Source organism: Trichomycterus rosablanca, chromosome 2, assembly GCF_030014385.1.
Source record: "Trichomycterus rosablanca isolate fTriRos1 chromosome 2, fTriRos1.hap1, whole genome shotgun sequence".
In the NCBI taxonomy this organism is placed as follows: Eukaryota; Metazoa; Chordata; class Actinopteri; order Siluriformes; family Trichomycteridae; genus Trichomycterus; species Trichomycterus rosablanca.
In genome coordinates, this window is record NC_085989.1 from 34,777,563 (window position 1) to 34,793,129 (window position 15,567).

Genomic DNA, 15,567 nt, shown 5'->3' on the forward strand with positions numbered 1-15,567 from the left:
TAAAGGTGATGGACTGGCCAAGCATGTCTCCAGACCTAAACCCAATAGAAGATCTTTGGGGCATCCTCAAGTGGAAGGTGGAGGAGCGCAAAGTCTCGAATATCCGCCAGCTCCGTGATGTCGTCATGGAGGAGTGGAAAAGCATTCCAGTGGCAACCTGTGAAGCTCTGGTAAACTCCATGCCCAGGAGAGTTAAGGCAGTTCTGGGAAATAATGGTGGCCACACAAAATATTGACACTTCAGGAACTTTCACTAAGGGGTGTACTCACTTTTGTTGCCAGTGGTTTAGACATTAATGGCTGTATATTGAGTTATTTTGAGGGAAGAATAAATTTACACTGTTATATAAGCTGCACACAGACTACTTTTCATTGTGTCAAAGTGTCATTTTGTCAGTGTTGTCCCATGAAAAGATATACTTAAATATCTGCAGAAATGTGAGGGGTGTACTCACTTTTGTGATACACTGTATGTGGTGATTTTAATTTGGAAAGGGGAAATCCTCTGATACGCATAAACTCTGCTTAATGCTATACAGTCAGGTTTTGTATGAAAAGACACAGATGTTGGAGTCATGGAGTAGAGATCATGTGAAAACGTGTGATTTGTATACTGTCTATATGATAAAGTTTTAAGCATGGTCCTTATTTTAAACTTTAGTTATTTTATTGCTCTATTCATTTAATATAAACATTTAGTGAATTACCATTGAAGCCACTGTACACATCATTCAAAAATACAGAATAGAAATAACTAATAAAACCTGTCTTGTTTTTTTGAAGGTTCTTTGGCGCCAGTTCCTCAAATACAAGGAGACAGAGCTGCCAGCAAAGGAGGCCGACAAAAATCGCTCCAAGCATATTTACAAAGCTTTTGAGGTAAATAACATACAGTGCCCTGGTAGGTGTATATTATAATATGTTAACAGCAAATGATCTATCAATCAGGTACTATGACAGAGGCTTGTACTGAGCAGAACAAGATTAAGTGGAAATAAAAAAGATCCTTAGATGTAATAATTTGTCTCATCAAATAAAGATAGTAATTGTTCAGACTGTGGTCATCTCTGTTGTCAAGTCAAGTCAAATTTATTTATATAGCGCTTTTTACAATAGACATTGTCTCAAAGCAACTTTACAAAATCCAGGACCAACAGATACAAAAACCCCTGTTGAGCAAGCCGAGGGCGACTGTGGCAGGGAAAAACTCCCTTAAATTTAGAGGAAGAAACCTTGAGAGGAACCACACTCAGCAGGGCCCATCCTTCTTGGGTGGTCTGGAGGATACTTTAAATAAATAAGATTTACACAAATCATACAAGCACAGAATGAAAATGAACTAAAAGTTATAACTAGCAATAATAAATAAATAAATAATAACAGAGTTACATCCGTCACATCCAGCAGGAGCAGCATTGTTGGCACGGCAGTCTCGACTTTATTCCTTAACCTCGGGCAGGTAAACAGGTTTCTGTCAGAATGATGGATGGATGAAAGGATGGATGTTGTTCGTTATGGATGTGAAAGCTGGACAGTAAAATAGCATGAATATTGGTGAATTGGTGCTGGCGAAATTATGAGTACCTCATAGGAAAAAAAGACAAACAAGTGAATCTTTAACCAAATCAGACCTAGCCTCTCATTTAAAGCCCATATAAACAAACTAAAGCTTTGTTATTTCGGTACTTTATAAGAAGAACCAATTTACTGGAAAAGACAATTATGCTTAGAAGAGTTAAAGGTAAACGAGGACGAGTATGGCCAGCAACAATATGGATTGATACAATTAGAGGACTAATTAATAAACCATTAAGAGTTATGAAGATGAAAACAGCAGACAGTTCTGGAGAAACACCAAACATCCTGTTTTATATGGTCACCAGGAGTCGGAATCGACTTTAAGGCACTTAGTAGTATGTTAGCGTGTCGTTTTACGGTTATTCTAAAAACTTGAATTCTACTTGACATTTTTTATTACTACTTTTGTTTTTAGGGTGCAGAGCAGAAGGGTCAGATTAAGGTTCCTCCTGGTTACCATCCCATCGATGTGGAGAAAGAGTGGGGTCGTCTGCATGCAGCCATACTTAAACGAGAGCGACTGCTCAAAACTGAGTTTGAACGGTGAGAATGCAATTTCATTCCTAAAGCCCTCTTAAAGTATGGTCACGAGTGTGACAATTGTTTACCACTGTATTAGAGAATAAAAACGCAAACACAAGATTCTAATTAATTATTTAATATTTAAAAGATTATTATTTACATAATTTAGTTTTTTTTTTCAGTATGTCAGTGTTATTCGTAGCTATATAAAGTTTTAATAACAAATCTTAATTGCCTTGTCTTTTAATACTTTTTAGGCACCTAGTTGAATTTTATATGTGAAACTACAATAACAGTATAATTCCTCCCATTAACAAACCATTTTACTGGTTTGCTCAAATATTTTGCAAATTGTTATTCTGGATATTGAAACCAAACTCTTCAGTTATGTATGTAATTATGTAAACAACGATCTGACATTGACATTCTAAATAATTTCCATAGTATTCATTCTACTTGCACCAGCTGTGATTTTGCCTTCTCTGTAGAAGATCTGAACTAAATACATTAAATTCAGTTCATACCTTGCAGCAGTAATTTCTGCAACTGTCAGTAACAAATCACACACAGCATGCCTTTTTACTAATGTTTAGTTGGATTCTAATACATTTATAGCAAAAAGTACTGATTGAAACCTAGATCAGGTGTGTATAATCTTAAAGATGAACTCAGGTAAAATTACACTAGCGCACCAGAGCTGGGATTTCGAATACATTCTATTGAATCTCAGCTCTGCCATCCGCTGGGCTGGCCGGCCACATGAACAACGATTGGCTGTTATTCATAGGGTTGGAATAGCCGGACCAAGGTTCCTCATAACTGGTGCAATTACAACGCCTTGATGGTGTCTGCGCAGAGTGTCTCTTCGTGCTCAAGGCTGATCCGCATATGAACTTGCCTCATACAGGTGAAAAGAGGCAGTTGGTACTGCACACATGTCCGAGTGGATGTGTCAGTTGGGAAGCTCCTCAGTCAGCAGTGAAGGGTTGTATCGATAGAGGTGAAGCGTAACGCAACCAGGGTAATTAGATATGACTAGATTATGGGAGAAAATTGGGGGGAAAAATAAGTAAAATTGGAAAGTAAAAAAGAAAGAGAAGAAAAGATGAACTCTTCTAGTTATTTTATCTGCATCCACTATCTTTTAGTAGTGAAACATGTTACATAGTTCCAAAATAATATTGTTGCAAAAAAAAACATACAGTTCATGCATACCACTTCAGCCTTCATAATAAACTATTTTTCACCAGACTTATTTATTACGAGATTATTTATATCATGAGCATGTTATTACAGTGCTTTTGGGCAAATCTGAAATAAACAAGCTTTAATAATTTGGAAGCCGGCCCTTTGTCACAAGATCATGAGTCTGCTGTGCCTCAGTAAAGCTCCACTATAACATTAGAAATAGAAAGAAAGAGATCTTACTATTCCACATCACTAAGGATAAAATATAAAGCTTTATAGTGGCTGGCTTTAGTCATGGCTTTTGTGAACTACAGTCATGGACTGGAATATCTGCTTTGCCAGAAAAAGATGTAAGTGTTTATGTGATTTATTGCTATGCTTTGTAATAATTACCAGGCTGCATTTATGCTCAGCAAATTGAGGAAAATATTCAGTGGTTTAGTCGTATCATGCCACATAATTAGGAGTAATATATGAAGCGACTCAGTGGATGCAGTCATGGATTGCAATCAGCCAGTCAGAAAAAAATAACACTGATTTAATTACCATGTAAAAAGTATGATCATTTTAAAGTTAGTGGGTTTGTTTTGACAACCCAGGTTCCATTCAAGTCTTACAAATGTAACAGTAAATTATCTTCTTGAGTTGCTCCTAGGTATGAATGTGTGACAGACATAACTAAGATAGTCCTTGAAAATGATTGAATAAAATAGAAGTACAGTATCAGGTTTTGTCTGTATTATATCCATAGTTTGGTCTCTTAAGAATTGCACCATGTGTGTTGTGTGCAGGCTGGAGCGACTGCAGAGGACAGTTGGTAAGGTGCAGACAGAATCAAGTGTGTGTGAGGAGCAGCTGAATCAGGTGGAGACACTGCTGCAGACGGTGAGATACTTATAAATATACTTTTACTTACACAGAAAAAAAAGAATGTTACTTCAAGAATATTGTGGTGACCGGCTGGTCCGCCATTGTAGTATGGCGGGGGGGCGTTCCCCTGCGTGCGTCATTGGCTGACGTTGTGCGGCCACAGCCTAGGCATTTTTGGGGGATAAAAAGTGCGTGAGTGGTCTGCTACGTCAGATCTGGTCATTGCTCTTGCTTGTGTAATACCATTCAAAGGCAGTTCTTAATAAAGAGCTACTCCCTATGAGTGAAAGAGCTAAATGCTTACTTCTTCCTCGCCGATGCCACTATATTACTCCACTGCATGTACATTTTTTGTGGGTACAGAAACTGCAGGAATTCACCAAAAGCTTTTTGGCTTGGAGCATTGGTGCTTCTAACTTAAACAAACAGGAGCACAAAGAAAAATCTATGATTACAAGTTAGATTTCAGTTCATTTAGGCAGTTGGCATTATTTTTGCCATTACTGTTATTGTTCTAAAATACTTGCCTTGCTCTTAGTATTGCAGCATTGAGCTTTGTGTACCTTTTTGTGTACGGTTCTTAAGCTTGTGGAAAGTTGATTTAAGGCTATTGTAGCAAAATAAATGACATTGCTGCTTTCATCATTTTCACTATCATTTAATTTCAATTCAGAATGCTCCAGTGACAGACATTTAGCACAGTATCTGATATAACTGTCATACCTCTTAATACAAAAAGGTTTAATCAAGTTAATATATATATATATGTGAGTATTGTGTTGTGAGTATTCCTGCCCTGTGCTCAGTGTTTCCCACTGTTTACTTGGTGTGACTCTGACCAGGATAAAGCCACTGATAAAAATGAAATGAATAATAATAATAACAATAAGAATAGATAGATAGATAGATAGATAGATAGATAGATAGATAGATAGATAGATAGATAGATAGATAGATAGATAGATCTTGTTATTAATCCCATATGGAAAGTCAGTAAAAAATAATAAGAAGAATAGGCAAAATGATGTTTAACATTTTATATTTAATGTATAACATTATATATAATATGTATAACATTTTAGTTTGTCATGTTTAAAAGCTAATAGTAATTTTTAGTAAATAGTAATTTTAATGGCAGGATGTGCGTTCTCTGGGAACTGGAAAGCCAGTCAAGCATGCAGCAGAGATTGAAACTGACCTGGACAAGGCTGAGAACATGATCCGCTATCTCTTCAATGACGTACAGCTTCTTAAGGATGGCCGCCATCTACAGGCAGAACAGATGTACAGGAGGTTAGTACAATTTAAATTCTTTAAACATATCAAACCTATTTTCTCAAAGTGCTAGAAAACTATATTTATAATAATATAGTGAGATAACTAATATTTTACTTGCTGTTTCTTTTTCAGAGTATACCGTCTGCATGAGCGTCTTGTGAACCTGCGCAGCGAGTACAATCTGCGCTTGAAGTCTGGAGTACCAGTGACACAGGTACCCGCGATGCAGGTGTCTGCATCTCCAATCCTGCAGCAGGCCCCTCAGCGCGTGCGTCCCGAGCTGGATGAAGTCACGCTCCGCTACATTCAGGACCTGCTGGCCTGGGTAGAAGAAAACCAAAGACGTATGGACAACTCAGAGTGGGGAGCAGACCTGCCCTCTGTAGAATCTCAACTGGGCAGTCACAGAGGCCTTAATCAGTCTATAGAGGACTTTAAATCTAAGATCGACCGTGCACGGGCAGATGAGGTACATATGTCTTCAGTAAATGTTGATAATATAATGAATAGTATGGTAGTGTGTGGGGTATGGTAGTATGGTAGGGACTTTGTAGTCTAGCGGTTAAGGAGCTGGCCTAGTAATCAGAAGGTCACTGGTTCAAGCCCCACCACTGCCAGGTTGCTGCTGTTGGGCCCCTGAGCAAGGCCCCTGTGTATACTTTCACAGTACTGTAAGTCACTTCACATGTGCTAAATGGCATAATTGTAAATGTGTGTTTTTTATGGGTGTGAAAGCTGCACAATAAAAAGCAGGACATGAAAAATGTCATGACATGAGTACCTTTGATGGAAAAAAGACAAAGAAATGGATCCATTATCAAATCAAACCTAACCTCTAAGCCTATATTACCAAACTAAAGCTCTCTTATTTTGGACACATTATGAGAAGAAGACAATTATGGCTGAAAAAGTTGAAGGTAAAAAAGGAAGAGGATAGCCAGCAACAAGAAGAATGGATAGAACAAAGAACCATTAAGACAAAAGACAGATTTTTCTATTTGATCATAATAATAATAATAATAATAAGCCGGGATGTAACAATGCACCACAATGTGCCATGATTTGAATCGGTTATTCGTTTAAGATGAATTGATATTCACTTTAAACAGCAGAGGGCACTGGCGCTATTCACCTCGCCTGGTTGATGGCACTACACAAAGTTAAAATATAGGGGATTTTCCAGCCAAATTTATTTATGGGAGGATACTTTATTTGTACTATTCATCTATTTATATAATGTTCGATTTGTTTTAAAATGTCATTTCAGTTTTTTTTACACAATAAGCATTATTTGGCATAGTTTGTACCTACCTCAGAAATAAAAGGGCATTCATTATTTAGATAAATAAAAGATAAGCACAAATACAGTATTTGATTTTATTTTTTCAAGAGAAATAATAAAAGGAAACTTTGTCATAATTTGTCTTCAATTTCATTTTGTTTAAAAAAATCAGGAAAAAATCGTATTTTGAACCCAGTATCGTGAATCTATCGCATCGTGGGTAGAGTGTATTGTTACATCCCTAATAATAATAGATTGTTGGTATTTAATGTTTTGTAGTGGTACATATATTAAGGGTATAGATGAAAGCTGAATCATGTTTTACTTTCTACAGAAATAGTTTTAAAAGGAATTATCAGTAAATTGTGTTTTACTAGTAGCATTAAAAATGCGTTTTTCCTCCATGTTATTTTTTTAGAATCAGTTAACCCCTGCAAGTAAAGCAGCATACAGGGATTACCTGGCCAAGTTGGACCTACAATACAAAAAACTTCTGGTAGGTAAAAAAAAAAAACATCCCACACCCTTTTCATTTTGTAGGGCCACTTAAGGAATTAAAAAGTTAGCAACCACCACAGCAACTGATTGTATCATCTACTTATTTATTTTCTTCAAGTGTTAAATGGTTTGTTATCAATGCAGACTGAATTAGCTGAATTAGGTACAGAAAAAAACTAATTCTGCTGCTTTCACCAATCTTATAATACATTCCGGACCAAGTGAAGTGGAATCTTTGAGCAGCATGTTTTGCAATAAACATGTATCAAACAAATTAAGTAAAAAAATAAAGGCTTTATAAACACAAGAAGTTAGAGAATTACACATAGCTCATATTGGACACAACAACAAACCACCCCTACTTACTGGAATGGAATGCAGGGCGATTAATCTGACACACACACACACACCCTTTAGATTAGGCTAAATTTTTCACTCACACTTCTTTGTCTTTGTACATATAAAACCTTGTCTCTCAATAAAGCTTCAGGTCAGCTTAAAACTCTGTATCTTAGTGATTGCTGTGTCAGTTTACCTGAATTTATACAAGTTTGCATGGAACATGTTTTTAAATTTTACTTATAAGTAAATGTGACATAAAATCATTATATCATTCTATATTGTTTATATTCTCCATAAATCAATCTCAAAGCTGTTTCCACTATAACGTTAATGTTGTAAATGTAGGGCTGAGGATTTTATTAAAGCTACTCTTCCTTGATGGACTTCACAAAAACAAAAATAAGCTTTTTCCCTGTGTTGTTTTTCTCGTTTAGAACTCCTCTAAGGCTCGGCTGTCCAGTCTGACCCAGCTTCATGCGTTTGTTATAGCTGCTACTAGAGAACTGATGTGGCTTAATGAAAAAGAGGAGGAAGAGGTGAACTATGATTGGAGTGACCGCAACACCAATATGACTGCCAAGAAGGATAACTACTCGGTATGACATGATACTTTGCCATGTGCTCTCCGATAACCATTACAAACTCAAATAGAGACATTTGTAAAGTGCAGTAAAAACAAAAATCTGTGATTAGTTTTTTTCTATTTTTTTACTTTTATTTAACAGTGCAAAGTAAACCCAAGTACTTTTAATACTTCCCTAAAAACTTACATGTATTTTGTAATTATAAATAATTTTTGAATGCCTGCAAGTTGGGATGGAGCCACTTTTACTAGTTTGGAAACTAAGAACACTAATTGCTGCAGTTTTGCAAGCAGAGGTTTTTACCCATACGGGACTTCAGCTGCTCAGCAGTCCATGTTCACCATTGTTTGACTCTCCTCTTCATGAGCCATACATTTCTGATAGGAGACAGATATGGACTGCAGGCAGGCCAGAGTTTCAGGTTGCAGTTTTTGATGCAGAGGTGGACTGTGTTAAGTGATAATGTTTTACTGTAGTATTCCTGAGCTCATGTGGCCATCACATTACAGTTTATCAGAGTAGCATGATAGTTTTTTCTGCAGTGCTACATGAGGGCTCACTGGACACACACTTTCAACAGTGATTTCCGGGCTTGCCCTGCACTTACTGAGATTCATCCGGATTCCCAGGATCTGTTCACAGTTTTATGTATGGTAGATGGTGAAAGACCTAAATTATTTGCAATATTGCAAAAACAATCTGCAGAATTTTATTTTTGAACTTATTACATGTAGTTCTGAGCCATGACCTATCTTTGTTTGTAAAGACTGAACCATTGCAATTTCTCAGCCTTCTGCAATTTCCTTCGGGATCAATCTGCAATTTCCTTCAGGATCAATAAAGTGTTATCTTATCTTTGGTGGATTCTCCTTTTATCCTCCTTTTATACTCCTTTAAAAGTTTCACTTTTATTTTGCCTCTGTCCCAATTTTCTTTGAATGTGTTTACACTTACAAAATAGAAAGTTGGTCACCTAAGACATTAAAAGTAATTTACTTGTACTTTATATAGTAAAATAAATGTTGAAGAGAATTAACAAACCACATATTTTTGTTTTTACTGCATTTCACAAAATGTCCTTACTTTTATGGGTTTGAAATTATATGTAAAAATTGCGTTGAAGTAGATTTGGAGTCTAATAAAGAAGTGCTATAATACAGGGCCTGATGAAAGAACTAGAGCAGAGGGAAAAGAGAGTGAATGCCGTTCAAGCCACTGGAGAGAAACTGCTTAAGGAAGGCCATCCAGCCAGGAGCATTGTGGAGGTAGGACAGACCACCTTTTCTTCAACTACACTGCCCAAAATATTTAAACACTTAAATTACACAATGAATCTCAATTTACAAAAATTGTTTACTGATACAAACTATGTAATTTGTTGAGAACAAAATGATCATAACAACTATCAATGAAGTTGAAAAACATTAACCACTGAGGCCAGGATTCGAATCCACACCAAAAATCTATGGAAAAATGGATCACAGACTGATCCAATTTGTGTGAATTTCATTACAGTAACTATAATAAATGATTCGCACTAATGTGACTGTTGTGTAAATGTTCACCAACAATGTAAATGTTCACATGAAAAACTAGAGTGCTACAATTATGTTTGAGCAAATGATAAAATCATAATATTGAGTTATTTAACATAAAAAAATCATTAAAATGTCAAACAAACAAAAATGTCAAACAAACTTCCATCAACACAACACAAACCAATCCAGGGCTTTTTAAAAATATCTGCTCCTATATCATACTCACTATCAAATCATTGCATGACTTATTAGAAAAGCAAATATTATATCAGCCTTGGTACACAAAATATCAGTACTACTGTATAACTCTTATTGTTGTATTTTCTATAGGCATTCACAGCTGCTCTGCAGACTCAGTGGAGCTGGATCTTACAGCTGTGCTGCTGCATTGAGACTCACCTCAAAGAGAACACTGCCTACTTCCAGGTATCTGTTGTACACTATCACTTCAGAGTTCATTCATGATTGCAATTCAGAGGGAGCCTGAAAAGATCTGTTGTTAAAAATGAGTTAAACTGCCCAAATCTAGGTGTGCAAAGCTTGTAGAGATATATCCAAGAATATACAGCTGTATGTAATTGCTGACTGAGGGCGTTCAAAGTATTAAATGAATGGTCTAAAACAAAAATGGATTTCAGTTTTTAACCTGGTCTGAATGCTTTTTGAATCCACAAAATGTTTTAAAGCTGCAAAGCTAAATCAAGTTTGTGCTCCTAACATTCTCTGGCTGACAGTTTTTTGCAGATGTAAAAGAAGCAGAGGAGAAAATGAGGAAGATGCAGGAGACAATGAAGAAGAAATATGTGTGTGACCGCTCCATCACTGTGACACGCCTAGAGGACCTTGTACAGGATGCTGAGGTAGGTACTTTGCATGTTGACCACATAAATTTTTACTGCTCTTGCATTGTTTAAATTCATTATTATAGTAAATTTACTTTTATAAATTGTCTTCATATTAGCCAGTATTGTTTTAATACTTTCCATAATTAAAGTATAATTTACTTATTAAAACTTGTATGTTATTTTCAATATAAAATTGTGCTATGTCTGTTTTAAACCATAGGATGAGAAAGAACAACTGAATGAGTTTAAGACTCACCTAGATGGCCTAAACAGGAGAGCCAAGACCATTGTTCAACTTAAACCCCGAAATCCTGCCACCCCAATCAAAGGCAAACTACCCCTTCAGGCTGTGTGTGACTTCAAACAAATGGAGGTAAGAAAAACACTGCTTTCATACTAACAGTTGTAATCGAATACCATCCAAGCAATTGATGGTTAAGGGCCTTGCTAATGGACCCAACAATGACACCCTGGCAGTGGTGGTGCTGGAACCAATAAAATCAGTTATATAATATAAGGTGCTTCCAGTTATGTAGCAACAGTTTAAGGATAGTCCTGGTCCTGCAGAAATGTGCCTCTGTGCACAAAGTGAAGTTATTTAAAAAAGCATGGTTTGTTGAGGCCTGGAGAAACTCTAGTGGACTGCTCATATCTGACATCCTGCATAGATCTGACACCCCCTGAACACCTTAAAATTGTAATTTGGGTAAATTGGAACACTGACTGCGAACAAGGCATTTTCATATTATATTGGTAGCTAACCTTGCAAATGATTTTGGACTAAATGGGCACAAATTTGAACAGACACACTCCGAAATATTGTAAAAAAGCTTCCCAAAAGAATGGAGGCTGTAACAGCTGCTAAAACAGGGGTCATGTAGTTGGACATCCAATGGTTTTGGAATCGAATGTCCAACAAGCTAATGGTCAGGTGTCTACATACTTTTGGCCATGTAGTGCATCATTTATGGTCCACCAGTAAATTGTGTTTGTAATAAGTTGTTGCTGGTCCAGGGTTGTTGCTGGTCCAGAAACTGGACTACACTGCGGAAACTCACATGGAGTTTAACAGAACATGACTAACTCCTTACAGATAGTGACTAGAGCCAAGGACTGAACCCAGGTCCCCTGACTCTCACTTTTATGCAGCACCCACACCACCCACTGTGGCACTGTTTTTATTTACTATAATAATCCTGCACATAAAAAAGTAATTGGCCCATAGAGAAATCAAGCTGTCTTAGTTATTCCTTTAACATGCTTTGAATTTGACAAATCCCATTTTTTTACTTCAGTGTATTTTATAACTATAGGACAGTTTTCTTTTTATCACTTTCATTTTTGTAATGTAACATATTGTAATGTAATTTAATATGTTACATATAATGTAACATATTTGTAATGTAAGTAAAAGTTTTCTGGTATCCTGCATCAACCAGTGCCATGCTAACATGAAGGCTTTCTCGTTTTGTCCACGTTATCCAGATCACAGTACACAGGGGAAACGAATGCATGCTGTTAAACAACTCACAGGTCTCCAAGTGGAAGGTAAGAAGCACAAATGGAAATGAAGCGTCAGTGCCGTCCATCTGCTTCATCGTTCCACCCACCAACAAGGAGGCTGTAGAAAGCTGCACTGGGTAAAGAACTGCTTTTGTTTTGACCTTTTTTATTTTGTTGGCGACATCCATGTAAAGCTAGAGGATATTTCAAAAACACTTATAACACAGACTCAAACCTTACTATTTACAGTGTGTTGGTGTAAGATCAGTCTGTTGTGTGTTGTGTTTAGTCTGGACTCAAGTCTACAGAAGCTGATGATTCTCTGGCAGAAGTTACACGTGGACATGAAGAGTCTTCTGTCCTGGCAGTATCTTATGAGAGACATTCAGTTCATCAACTCTTGGAACATAATTATGGTAAAAAAAAAAAATGAAAGTATTATTACATATACATAGCAGTATGGTTACTGTTCTAACTATTTTGAATCTTAAGAGTAGTTTCAGTTATGGACAAAAGTATGTGGACACCTGACCTAATGTTTGTTGTATGTAACAGCTTTCACTCTTCTGGGAAGGCTTTCCACTAGATTTTGGAGTATGTCCATCAACGTAGCCATTGTAATCTCATCCATATATGTTGGACCAGATATTCTGGTTAGCATCAATGTTCCAATTCATTAATTTGGGTTTTATGTCAGGGCTCTCTACACGGACACAACTTTAGCTGTGGCTGAACCACTTAATTTATTAGAAGGGGTGTCCACATTTTTTAGTCACATAATAATAATACAACTCCTTAAAATATCACCTATTTTTTATCTTTATTCAGATTTTTTTCTTTGCTTTTGTTTTCCAGTTTAGGACTTTAAAGTTGGAAGAGTACAATCTATCTCTGAAGAACCTAGAGCAGCATTATCAGATCTTCATGCGTGATAGCCAAGACTCAGAACTGTTTGGTGCAGATGAGCGTATGCGGGCCGAGACTTCTTTTAATAATGCTACTCAGCACTATGATAACTTACAGCGCTCGTTAGAGCAAGGTAAGCACAATGACCTGTTTTATAGCTGATTTTTATTTTACATAAGCTATTCTATTAATTTTGCTTTACTATAATTCACCTAGGTTTTTATTTCTCAGCATCAGTCTTCATTTACATTGTAATGGTTTTGTAATCAGGGAGTTCATTTTTCTTTAAGATATTTATGAATATTTTATTAAAATATGAATTGTATTTGGGTATTTAAAATGATTTCATTCATTAATCACATAGATTAATGTAGGATTGAATACCAGTCTGATCTCCCTGATTATAGCCCATTAACCTGACATCAGACAGTAACTGTACAATGTATGTTACAGAACCTGTCTTCACCTCCAAAGACAAAGTTTCTGGTAAAAAAAAAAATCTGATTGGATTTAAAAATTAATTAACTGCATTTATGATTAAACCAAGCATCACTTTCTGTTTGATCTTATATTATTTTACTCACATGTATGTTATTCATTCATTCCGGTATATTTTTAACAGTGCTGTGTGAATGAGCTGTTTGAATGTCCTGACATTCACAGCCTGGCTGCTTATCATTTATGTCTTAGTCAGCCTGTTTCACCTTGCTATGCATGAAGCTTTCAAATTGTAGTTGTACGATGCTAGTGAATTGTTGCAGTGTTGAAATGCACTCTTTACACACTTGGTTTCCATTGAATGTCAAGGATTATTACTAATGTTTTTTATTTAAATAAATAAAGTAAATTGTTAAATTGCACCATAAAACATTCTAATCTATTGTTTATAAAGTGCTGGGCTATTTTGTTGTTACATTTCAAGTGCCTAATATAAAATGATTTTTATCCCTAATAGGAGAGCAGGATGAGTCTGAGTGTAAGAACTACATCACTCAGATTAAAGACCTGAGGCTAAGACTTGAGGGCTGTGAGTCACGTATGGTCAGCCGTCTACGGCAGCCAGTGGACAAGGACCCACAGAAAACTTGCGCCCAGAGGGCCACTGAGCACAAGGTACACTATGCCATGTCTGCTTTTTTAAAGCTTTATAATGTAATATTCAGAATTAGTCATGCAGATTGTAATATTTAGTCAAACTTATTATGGTGAAAAGGCATAGCATTGATATAGTATGTCAATATGTGTGTTTACATTTATACAAAACTAGAATCATCTGATTTCTGAAGTTCATTTGATGTTGACATATAAAAAAACATTATAAAAGCAAATTAGCACTTGAGTATTAAATGAGTATTAAATTCCATTTTGACATACTTTTCTTTTTGACATAAACGTTGTCTAATGCATTTAGGGCTGTGACTGTCTGTGATGTTGACTGGTTGACACAATTCATGTATGTCAGCCTAGGACACTAATGACAATAAAGCATTACCCATATGTGTAATTCCAGCTCATCCAGCACTGTTCTTTGCTTGACCTACCCTTTGGGATTAATAAAGTGATTTATCTATCTATCCATCCATCCATCCATCTAAGTAATTGATTCAAGGCTGCCACAGTATGGCCCTTGAGCAAGACCCTTAACCCTTGATTGCTTGGACTGGACACGGTCACAATTGTAAATCGCTTTGGAAAAAAAGCATCTGCTAAATGCCATCAATGCAAATGTCTTAGCTCTAACCATATACTCTCTATTTCCTTAAACAGAAAGAGCAGACAGAGTTGGATGGCATCAAGAAAGATCTGGATGCTGTGGTCAAGCAGAGTGAAGCTGCGTTAGCCACTTCTCAGCAATCCACCTCCGCTCCTGTTCTGCGTTCTGAGCTCGACATCACCCAGAAGAAGCTGAAACATATCTACAGCCTCTCCTCTGTCTACCTGGATAAGTAAGTCATATTACATCTAATGTATTCATTTACTATAGACCAGCTTGGTGTAAAATATTTAAGTTTGAAACAGTCCTGTTAATGTTTTGTATTCGACTGTGTGTTTTACTTTAATAGGTATGAATTCAATAGTCATATTTATTCCCTGTATTAAACATGCATTTTCTACTCCAAGCACTTTATTCGTTAGGAAATCCACACTTATCTTTTTGTCTTTGTAGGCTGAAGACCATTGAATTGGTAATACGCAGCACACAAGGTGCTGAAGATGCTCTCAGAAAGTATGAGAACCTGCTGCGTGATGTCCACAAAGTTCCAGCAGATGGAAAAGAGTTAGAGACCGCCAAAGTACAGCTGAAGGTATAACCTCATCATTTACCTAATTGCGTATCTGGACACCTAAAATATGTGTTTTATGAGCAAAACATTCAAAAACCATGGGCATTATTAAGGAGTGGCCTTTTCTCCAAAATGGTTTTATATAATTGTTTTTTCACCTGTTGCAGTGGGTGTGGCCAAAAGCTCAATTAGGCTACCAGCTACTCAGTCTACCAGTTCCCAAAAAGAATAGAAAGAATTCAGTAAAAACTATTAAAAAGGCAATAGAGGGAGTGAAGCAGCCTTTTTACCACTTGATGCAGCCTGCATCCAGCACCCAACTGTCTACGGGTCCCATCATGTTACCTA

General features: G+C 36.5%; 1 protein-coding gene across 11 annotated transcripts in view; it reads left to right on the forward strand.

The window, feature by feature from the left end:
- The window catches only part of pleca (plectin a), a 171,911-nt gene that overhangs the window by 138,000 nt on the left and 18,344 nt on the right, over positions 1-15,567 (forward strand). For 8 of the 11 annotated variants that reach the window (XM_063014810.1, XM_063014835.1, XM_063014768.1 and 5 more), the window contains 18 exons: positions 784-879; positions 1,994-2,121; positions 4,080-4,173; positions 5,297-5,451; positions 5,569-5,905; positions 7,137-7,214; positions 7,993-8,154; positions 9,303-9,407; positions 10,011-10,106; positions 10,415-10,540; positions 10,746-10,898; positions 12,011-12,165; positions 12,318-12,444; positions 12,884-13,067; positions 13,388-13,420; positions 13,890-14,047; positions 14,702-14,880; positions 15,102-15,240. In XM_063014810.1, the coding sequence (XP_062870880.1) occupies positions 784-879; positions 1,994-2,121; positions 4,080-4,173; positions 5,297-5,451; positions 5,569-5,905; positions 7,137-7,214; positions 7,993-8,154; positions 9,303-9,407; positions 10,011-10,106; positions 10,415-10,540; positions 10,746-10,898; positions 12,011-12,165; positions 12,318-12,444; positions 12,884-13,067; positions 13,388-13,420; positions 13,890-14,047; positions 14,702-14,880; positions 15,102-15,240 (2,505 nt within the window). The remainder of the gene's footprint in view (positions 1-783; positions 880-1,993; positions 2,122-4,079; positions 4,174-5,296; positions 5,452-5,568; positions 5,906-7,136; positions 7,215-7,992; positions 8,155-9,302; positions 9,408-10,010; positions 10,107-10,414; positions 10,541-10,745; positions 10,899-12,010; positions 12,166-12,317; positions 12,445-12,883; positions 13,068-13,387; positions 13,421-13,889; positions 14,048-14,701; positions 14,881-15,101; positions 15,241-15,567) is intronic. The other 3 variants (XM_063014755.1, XM_063014761.1, XM_063014795.1) reach the window with 1 other exon arrangement.